This window comes from Pteropus medius, unplaced genomic scaffold (assembly GCF_902729225.1).
Source record: "Pteropus medius unplaced genomic scaffold, Ma_sr-lr_union100, whole genome shotgun sequence".
NCBI lineage: Eukaryota > Metazoa > Chordata > Mammalia > Chiroptera > Pteropodidae > Pteropus > Pteropus medius.
Genome location: NW_024340696.1, coordinates 28,640,667 through 28,651,174, shown reverse-complemented (window position 1 = coordinate 28,651,174; position 10,508 = coordinate 28,640,667). Strand labels below are relative to the sequence as shown.

The following is a 10,508-nucleotide window of genomic DNA, read 5'->3' as shown; positions in this document are numbered from 1 at the left end:
ACGCGGGGAGATGCCCGCCGCCGTGCGGTCTGGTTTCGCGCTGTCTCCTAGGCGGGAGATGGCGCTGTGTTGTCCGGTGGGGATTAGGAACCTGGGGTCGAATATAGAATGGATGAAGAGAGCGCGAACGGAGTGAGGAAAGGCTGTACAGCGCTGCGTAAAACAACTGGGTAGCTGAAAATATGGTGGGGTTGGCGGGGTTCCGCGAGGGCGGTGAGTACTGCTGGGCTGGCATGGTGGTTTTGATCCTGTGCAGTTCGCCGCGATTGCTGAGATACTTGGCCATTCTCCCAAGTGTGTTTCCCCAAGGCGAACGAAGCCAGAGGCATTAAAACTCAGCATTTGTGATGAACAAGTTGCCAAAGGTCGGATTAGAAGGCGCTCTATCTCTTTACGCCTTAGTTGATGTGCGAATGAACACAGTTCGCGACTCTTTTATACAATAGCCAGAAGCGTTGTCTCCCTATTTTAGAAAGGAAAAGCAACGTGGCGCCCAGCCCTGGAGTACTCCAGCTGTACCTACCTCCCACCATGTGGCTCGCCAAGCCTCGGAGTTGGCCCAGCGCAGCAGCTGCTATGGAGCGCTGGCAACTCCGTACTCCATTAGGTCAACTGGTGGGAATTTATTCTGCAAAAAAACTACTTCTAGAAACCGATTTATTAAATATAATCTAAAATTGATAATATTTGTCTTTGAATTGTCTCAAGTTGATGAACTAATTGAAAGAGCTCTCCACCGCCTCCAAAATTTACAATGCTATCATCTCAGCGCATCAGAATTTACATGGAAATTAATATAGCAGGGATTCAAAGCTATCACTTGTTGGGATTTAAAGAACCATAAATCTAATATTTACATTAATCAACGTAAAATGTAAAACAGCTGTCGTCAGTTTAACCTGAAGTGACAAATTGCGGTAACAAAGTTATGTACTCGGAAATATTGGAGAAAAAAGCCAAACTGACATACCCTTGGCAACAAGACAGACTTTTCGTTATCCTTGAGAAAGACTTTCTCAACTAAAAGTGAAATAAGATAATGTAAGTGTGAAAAACCTAATGAAAAAGACGGTTTGAGTTTGCACTCTAGATTCTCCGCAGGGTAGAACTTGTCTTACAAAAAAGTTTATTTGTTCACATTTCATTTTTTCATAAAACCTGTTGAAAGAAGCTATGTTGTGCAGTGGGTACATAAACTACTATTCCCATGTTTTTAAAAAGCATTCAACTCAAACTGGGGATTGAGACAAAAGATAATAAAGGTTCCTTATTTTATTATAATAATAATTCAAAGTGAATGTGGTTATACTTGGAATAAAGATAAAGGAAGTATTTGTGTTTTACAAGCTGTTCAGTTATTTGATGTTGCTTATTGAAGTAAGGAATCAGTCTGCTAAACCACCTCAAACACTAATTGTGGTATAAACATAATTTGGTTTATAATTGCTTATAATTAGTTGCTTTTCAATTACTATTATGCTTTTTCCCAATTTAAGTTAATATAAAAGTGCCAAAAATCTTGGCAAGGTAAGCCTTGTTAATTTAATACAGGGTAATTTTACAAGTGTCTACCAACTGGACTGGTCTTTGTAATATAAATTGTTTTTCTTAAGCATCATTACTATCTTGAAGCTCAAACTTTCTTGTACATATTACTAGGTTGGTCAGTTAATCTTATTTAAATATTTCACTGTATCAGTTTTTTTCTTAATGTTTTTGAATATTCTACACTTTGTACAAGAAAGATTGCTTAAAGGACGTAAGGACTCCCGATTCCCTAGGCTTTCATAAGGCATCTCTAATTATACCCCTCCCCCTCTTATTCTCTTTAATAATCCTTCCTATTGAGATCTTACCTAAATTTTTAAAAATGCTTTCTTAACCCCACTGCTCCTTTCAGTTGTCCCCCAAATTTTCTGCTCTCCTTCACAGCAAAAATCCCTGAAAGACATAAAGACATGTCTATACTTTTGCTCTTCACCTTCTTAATTCTACCACTTAATAGCTGCGTTGTCAGTTTACCCTGCCAACTGGCACATCCATATCTTTTGATGTCAAAACAAGGCACATATGTAAGTTTTCATATGCTTTTGGATTTTACATAAAATGACTAGATGGTGTGCCAGAGCTTCTTCAGGTACATGATTTTCTCTAATGTAAATGTGAGTTCCACCACCCAAGTTTGTTGTGGGCCTTATTGAAACTATAAGTGATAAAAGTGGTTTGGAAACTATAAAACCACATACAAAGATATGTTATTATTACTATAAAATGCAGACACAGAAGTACTGAAGAAAGGAACAACACTGAAATGCCAAAGATGTTTTACATTAAATTGTGAAATGAAAGTGCCCAGATATGATCTGTCCTAAAAGCTGTTGGCTTCTTTGGTATGACTAATGTGGATGAGAGGAGATATGCCAAAAGTGAAACTGCAATTTTCTTTGGAATGACTCCTATGAATGTCCCACATTGTATTTCAACCTATCAGACGTAGAGGAAAGACAAGTAAGAGAAAAAGTGAAACTAAACAGAATAAGAAACTCAGAAGAAGACAAATTTAGTACTGGTGTTTCCTAGGATGGATTAAATATTTAATAGCAGATATAAAGTTAAAAATAAGAAAAGAGACGAACTTAATAAATGGAAAAGGACAATGCCATTTATAAACAACGTAGTTGACTATTGTCCTGGCAAAATACGCAAACTTAATTTTCTAACTCATTTTCATCAGTAAATATTCAGTAAGCAAAGAATATAATGTGCTGTTTGCAAATTTCATGTGGTTCATGAACATTTATTTTCAGTTTTTACATATTTAAGAGACAGCCTTTTTAAAGGTTTCATATTTCTGTTTTGAGACCTTTTTTTACTATTTTCTCTCTATCGTGATCTCCACTTGTAGCCATTGTGTCATCTAAAGGATTAAAAAATGAATTCTTTTGAATGTATCTAAAATATAGAGTAAATATAAAAAAATCACAAAATTCTTTTCAGATACTTTAAAAGCTTTTTCTTTCAAAATGTATAATTATCTGTTAAATTAAAGACCATGTATAAATTAATTAATAATCACAACTCTTAAGTTTACAATATAAAGATAAATTTTTAATTTAATTTTTGAAAATTTAATGAAACCTATTAAATATTTTATGAAAATTAACTTATCTGCAATTCTAGTATAACATGTCCATTTTGCTACTAATGTAAAGAGTATCACACTTCATGTATTGTTATGTCTACACCTAGATATACACAAATTTAAGAATAATATAAAAGTTTCAGTATTGCAAAATGTTCCTCAGCCACCACGCGCAACTGTTTGAAATTTCACACTGATTTGTGAGCATCTCTGATGTCCTGAGAAGCAAGAAAATGGATATTTGACAATAGGAAAAGATACTTCGTTAGGTCAAAAGCTATTGCATTCACAATGAGAAAAATAATTTGACTACTTATTTTGTCTTTTTTAAAAATCTAATAGTTTCTGCTATTCAAATTCTCCCCACATTCCAAAGCAAGGACTTTATCCTATGTCAACAGCACCCTAAACCATAAACCTTTATGGCATTCATATTCAGTTGCCTTTTGTATTATGGACTCGGCAAGAGATGTGAAGAAGTAATTTCTGGGTGTAGATGTTTATGAGTCCACTGGATGTGCACTAGATTTCAAGTGACAGAGGTGCCCATATGTTATTTAATAAATGTAGTGTGAGCTACGTTTGTGACATGCAAGGTACAAGGCAGGGCCCTTCTGAGAGTTCATAGAATTGTTATTTCTGAACTGTAGGTTCTAACAACCTTTCACAGCTGTGGTTTAAAGGCCCAAACCCCCAACTCTTCCCTAGTCTTCCCTTGCCACTGGTAGACATAAATTTCTTAGAGATTTTTAATCTTTTGGGTCCCACCAACTACTCTATTTCAAAAAAAAAAACTTGTCAGATTGAAATTAAAAAGCCCACATTCCCTGAGAACAAATATTTACAGAAATGCAGTTATTGTGTTTATTGCTTATGGTAAATTTTTAAGTGAAGTATTACAGAAAGTGAGTTTTATTGAACATTTAATTTATAATTCTTAGGGAAAATTAGCCCTATACTTCCTCTCCCCCCGGGTCTAATGTCTATTGCACAAAGTAGAATAAAGTTTATATCACCTAGAGTTTGGAGGCTTCTACTGTGTAGAAACTGAGTAGCTACAAGTTAAAGACTTCTATCTACATTCTGACATTTGAGACTCATTTCCAAAAACCAAAACAGAGCTCAACTTAGTCTTCCTATGGTGAGGCCCACAAGTCCAGAAGCCAAGTGCCTACCATCCGGTTTGAAGTGCTTCATCCTTAAATATTAATAGCCAAGTATTAGCTATTTGAAGAAAGGCTTCGACTATCTTTGGCTATCTTTGATTTAAAGATAGATCAAAGTAAATAGGAAGAAAGGAAACCAGAGGAAACAAATAATGTAGGAAGCTGAAAGTAAACTTTCAAGAAAAAAACACCCATAATTATGCTCCACAGGAATAAGATAGTCTATCCATAAAAAAAAAAAAGCAAAAACAATTCCATATAAACAAGAGACGTTTAAAGAAAAAAAATGCTTAAAAATTAAAAATAGGATAGCAGAGATTAAAAAAAGGGATGGGTGGAGATAAATTTGAAGAAGTCTATGAGAAAGTAGGACATGCCAGATATTAAAGATAGGAGAAAAAAGGGAATTAGCCGATTAGTCCAAGAGTCCCCATAACCAAATAATGAGTTCTAGAAAGAAAGAATAGAGGAGGTAATTATAAATATATATAATAAAATATTTCAGAACAGAAGGACATTAATTGATAGGGCTCACCAGTTGCCCTACACAATGGATGAAAGAAAAAAAAGACCCAAACCAAGGCATAAAACTGTTAAATTTCAGAACAGTTTGGATAAAGATTTTTAAAAGCTTCCACAGAGAAGGCAGGGAAGGGGGATCACAATCAAAGGATAGAGTCAGAGAACACTGGAATTTTCATCAACATTGGAAGCTTTTTAAAAATTTATTTTCTAATTACAGTTGACATATGATATTATATTAGTTTCAGGTGTACAACATAATGATTAGACATTTAGATACCTTATGAAGCAACATTGGAAGCTTAAAGACAAAGGAAAAATATCTTCAAAATTTTGAGGAAAAAAAGTATTCTTAACAGAACTCTACCCAGTGTCAGGCAGTACCTAGGTTTCTTCTTTCTTTGTCTCTCCTCCCTTTCTCTCTCTCTTCCCTTTCTTTGTTTCCTTCCTTCCCCTTCATGGCGGCTTCTTCAGCCCCTATTCACCAACTTCCTTCCTTTTCAGCCTATTCCTTCCTTCCTTCCTTCCTTCCTTCCTTCCTACCTTTTTTCCTTTTTTTCTTCCTCCCTTCCTTCTCTTCTTTCCTTCCTTCTCTTTCCTCATCTATTTATTGATTCATTTAAAAATTGAAGTACACTTGACATATAACATTATAGTTTCAGGGGTACAACATAATGATTAAATATATACATTGTGAAATGATCACCACAATAATCTTGTTACCATCTGTCAGCATATACAATTACAATTTTTTGTGTATGTGATAAGGACTTTTAAATTTATTCTCAGCAATTTTCAAATATACAATACAGTATTATTAACTATAGTCACCGTGCTGTGCATTAGTACCTAGGTTTCTTGATAAGCACTGTGCTAAACTGAATATATCATGTTTTACACAAAGTGTTAGTTAAAAGCAAATTGTCACTACGGCTTATTACAACCTATAAAAATTAATTAATCTTTTGCCTCATTGCCACCAAGAGAGCAAGATGGGTCATCAGCAACTGTACTGGAGCCATCCGAGAAAATTCGGCCAGGGGTCTCGTTCTTGCCATGTCTGCTCAAACCGGCACGGTCTGATCTGGAAATATGGCCTCAATATGTGCCGCCAATGTTTCTGTCAGTACGCGAAGGACATAGGCTTCATTAAGTTGGACTAGATGAACTTCCATGAATGGGTCATTCCAGACATCTACTGCAGAAACAATGCTAGCTCTTTGTATATAAAATAAAAACTTCAATTATGAGTGTTTTATTGTGAATGGAAGTCACATGATCATAGAAATCTTTTTAAATTTGCTATTATCTTCTCAGTGGATTTATCTTCAAAATTTGTGGCTTGTTTACCCCTGGTTATATAAAAGTATTCATGTTGAATTCTTGGTAAAATAATAATAATAGTAATAATAATAATAATAATAGTAAGTGACCTCTACAAACTATTAAAAATAAGTAAAATGTAATTATTCTGTTTTTATTACACATAGAATATACGATTAGGACAATGGAACTAAAGTATTAAAGAATTATCTAAGTTCTATTCATGGCTTATTCTTTTGTATTCTTCTTTGAGAAAGATAATAAATGGAATAATTGGAACAATAAACTACCATTATCAATATGTTATCTCTCTTAGGATATCTTTATTGGGAGCTGAAAAACAACAGCTATTCTGACATGTGGAAACAGGTTTTAGTTGGTCATTCAAAGCTTCCATTCATTCTGAAAGCTAGAGAAGTAGTTGGGAACCAAGAACTAGTACATCCCTTGTTTCATTTTTAATAAACTAAGCTATACCTGCCACATACCTAAATCCTGCCTCATTTTGGAATAAGGAGAATATGCTGATATTTGTCTCTCCTGGCAACCACAGCCTGAACTCCCAACTTTACAGAGACAAAAAAAAAAAAAAAAAAGTCCAACCTCAATCTATCTGGTACTTGGGAACTTGAGATACTATTGCTTCACCCCCACTCAAATTCCCTTCTGCGAGAATCTGCCCTACCCACAGTCTCTGGAAGGGGCAGCCCTCTTTGCGTTAAGACCATGTCTCCCTAGCCATCGCTGACTGGACCAGGGCAGAACACCTACCATCAGATTCTATTGCTTGATTATTCGAACTCAGAGACTTAGACACTGAGTAACTCCATGAAGGACACTAGAACTGTAAGGTCAAATAGACTCAAGAGTGGCAGCCAGTTTTTGCTGTGTGCATTCAAATAAACAGAAATATCTTCAGAGATAAACCATAATAACCTAGATGTTTCAAAGGAAGAAATCATGCAGCGCTAGAGAATGGAGAGAGTAGTGGTTGACAACTTTGACGATCTCTATACTTGTGTTTGGGATCCATAAGATTCTCCTCGACTTCTGATCACCCCCTTTTTCACTTGAGTTAATTTGTATAACTACCTTTTGCATGTAATCACGAATCCCTGACTCAAGAGTTTTTAAAAGATCATTTTTGGTACAACAGGCTTAGACCTTTTCATACCTCTCTGTACCACCCACATCCTACAGAACCTCTGTAATCTGTTTTAAGTTAGTTGTGAATAGGGAAATATCAGAGAGAAGACATTTCTTTGCAATGTCCTACTGAAAAGACATCTAAATTCTTATAGTTACAAAGATTCAGAGGTGCTTTAAGAGTTACCTTCAAGATTCAGCTTGCTCTTTGGCAATTCTAGTAGATGTTAGAAGAAACCAAATGATCAGCCATCTGATGAATAATCTATATAATTTTATGCCATTTATTTATAATTCTATCAAGCTACAATTTGTGAGTAAATGTAATAGTTATTACCTCTATTATGGTTTGTTGTAGTCTTTTGTAAAATAAATCTATTAAATCTTGCAGGTTTTTAACCATTAGTTTCTCTGTATATTTAATACATATAGTGTTTTAAGTATACAGGAATATTTTTAGAAATTTTTAGAAATTTTTCAGGATTCTAAAAAATCTGGGGAAAAAAGGAATTTTGCAAAAAACAAAATAAAGGTATCAACCTAGACAGACCTTTTCTGCTAAAGAGCACAGATTCTAAAACAATAATGGGGAATTTGCAATGAATGAAGTCATTGAAAATTATAACCTTATTACATTCAGTAAATTAAAGTCTAAAAACAAGATAAAATTCTCCTTCATACATTGACATAATCAATGGGACTGATAATGTTTCACTGGACAATACTCACAGCTCCTCACCACCAGGTGTTGAAAATAGTTCCACATCACACTCAAAATATTTCCTTTAAATTATTTTGTTTTTGTTGTTATTATTTTCTTTAATGTAAGATTACATTTGTGTGTGTGTGGGAATGGAGTTTTCTTCTTGGTCCCTTGTTGAAACTTTAACAAATTATATGGTATTGAAATCTCATTTGAGAGAGCCTTTGCTGAGATATTATCAAAATAAAGAATTTTCAGCATGCACTCAGAGAATGAGAGAACCTCGTCATTCATAAACATACCTAACCTTCACATTTTTGTTTACAGAACCAGTTTAGTATTATTTATTTGAAATCCATAACTGTAGTTTTCAACTTAGCAAAAGTTTATTCTGCCTAATGTGTACTTAATATGTGAAAGCTTAAGATCAGAACACTTCAAAGGACCATTCATAAAATGCATGAAACTAGGAATTTATATATTTCAGTAAAAACTCAGCTAATGAATTTTATCCCACAGAATTTAAGAATTACAAAACTTTGAAGTAAGGGAAATTCTATTGTTAAGAATAATAAAATAGATAACTATTTTTATGTGCAAACATCAGATAATTATGGGTACCATGATATCTGGTTATATCATAAAGCATGCACTTTTTAAGTTGCTTCCTCTTTAAATGACTTTCAAATTCTGAGATAATGAAAAGCATATATTTATTTGTAAGTCAGTCACTGTTTATCATCATTAAATTCTTATGAAAGTGAGGTAGACTAAAAATGAAAATCATCAATCTAGGTGAAAGGAAATTATCTCTACCATTGGATAATTAAAATTTAGAATATTTTATGAGTTTAACTATATACGATAATCTAATTCTTATCTACTCTGAATAGTGAAGTCCCAATACTGTTTATTTAGTTTCATACCTAAACGAAATGTGACACTTTTCCATTCACTTTATTATTTCTACAACCTATTTTACATCTAGCATTATTTTCACTCAGCCTTAAAAATAACATAAGCTTTTCCTACGTAACACAATATTCAGGGAGGTAACTAATCACACCAATTTATTTAGTTATTACATTAATCTTCCAATAGATATTTTAAAGCTTATTTTTTTTTTTAAGAAAGTAGTTATGTGAACAAAGTGTCATTGTAATTTAGCTTAGCTTTATCCAAATTGGCTAGTATTGATGTATATACTTTATCCACATGGAATTATAATTGTACTCAAGGAGTATTTACTTTATCAACTCAGGATTTATACTTACATCCAAGGAGTTAGATAGGAGTGATTCCTTCCTCCTTTGTACTCATTTATTTTCCTTTTCAAGCACCTTGCTGACCTACATAAAAGTCAGTTGTAACTCTTGAATTCAGGTCTTCAGTGTGAAGTAGTGCATTGCTTAACTTGACAGGACTTTAACCTCAGGTGGGAGAAGGGGAGTGTCAGCATTTTCCAACAGCAATGTCTTTAGCAATTAAGGTGTGGCAGCACCAGTGTTAAAGAACCCTATTCCAGTCAAACATGTTTCTGTTCTGCATCTTCCATTGTGCAGTAAACTCTCTACATATACGTTCTAATCCTTAAATAAAGAAAAAAAGCTAGAAAGAAAATTAAAAACTGTCATCCAAAACCAAAAATAATCTATAGCCTCTGAAAATTCCTGGACGTTAAGTTTCAGTCACTGGATTTTCTTTCACCCCTGCCAAGTTCCACAGCCTGTGAGCAGGTTTCCTAACAGGAGCTGAGGGGATAGGAAAATGTTGCTAAGTAACATATGGGTATAGTTGTGTGGTGGGCCTATCAGAGGACACAATCTTGAGCCTTGTGCTGGTTCACAGTCATTCTATAATAAAAGAGCTTCAATCCTATGTAGGTATAGAGAGGCAAAATAGAGAATTCCGAAGCTCAATTTTGAGTTTCAAAAGGTCAGTTAGTTTCATAATGACATAATTACTTATAGCTATAAATTTTTCTTGTTAGCCTTATCTTTTTCCCAGAACATTTTTAGGTTTAGGTATCATCTTTATGTATTTATGAATTAATTCAATCATTCATTCATTCAACAACTATTCATCAAGAACCTATTGTGACATTGTGTTAGGTCTCAGAATTAAAATTGAGACTCATATTGATATTGTGAGGTTTCCATAAATGTGTTATAAAAATGAAAAAGTATAGAGATCAAAATCAGCAATTCCTCATCATTGTTGCATTTTTATTTTCTAGATAAGGTTAGAATGTGAGCCTCTATTTTGTATGGCTATGGGTAACAAAACAGGTATTTCCCAATTGTTAAGAAAGATGGGAGGAAATCTAAATATAAGTAACTATATAACACTTATTGGAAACTACATTATTGCAGAAAAATTAATCAGAGTTCTTTTAAGCGAGAAACTGTTTGGCTTTAATTCAATTTATACATATTTTAAAAGCAAATTATTGTCTAAAGTGAGCTGCACTTTTTATTTACTTTTGCATATTCATCCCCTATTCTAT

General features: G+C 33.9%; 1 protein-coding gene across 1 annotated transcript; it reads left to right on the top strand.

Moving 5' to 3' along the window:
- The first annotated feature begins 5,815 nt into the window (after positions 1-5,815).
- LOC120608544 (40S ribosomal protein S29-like) lies at positions 5,816-6,210 on the top strand. Its single transcript, XM_039870433.1, has one exon. It carries the CDS (start codon positions 5,823-5,825, stop codon positions 5,991-5,993), a length of 171 nt encoding a protein of 56 aa, XP_039726367.1. The 5' UTR covers positions 5,816-5,822; the 3' UTR covers positions 5,994-6,210.
- The last annotated feature ends 4,298 nt before the right edge of the window (positions 6,211-10,508 follow it).

Coding starts and splice junctions, on each gene's coding strand:
- LOC120608544 (XM_039870433.1), top strand. CDS start 5,823: ATGGGTCATCAGCAACTGTACTGGAGCCATCCGAGAAAATTCGGCCAG.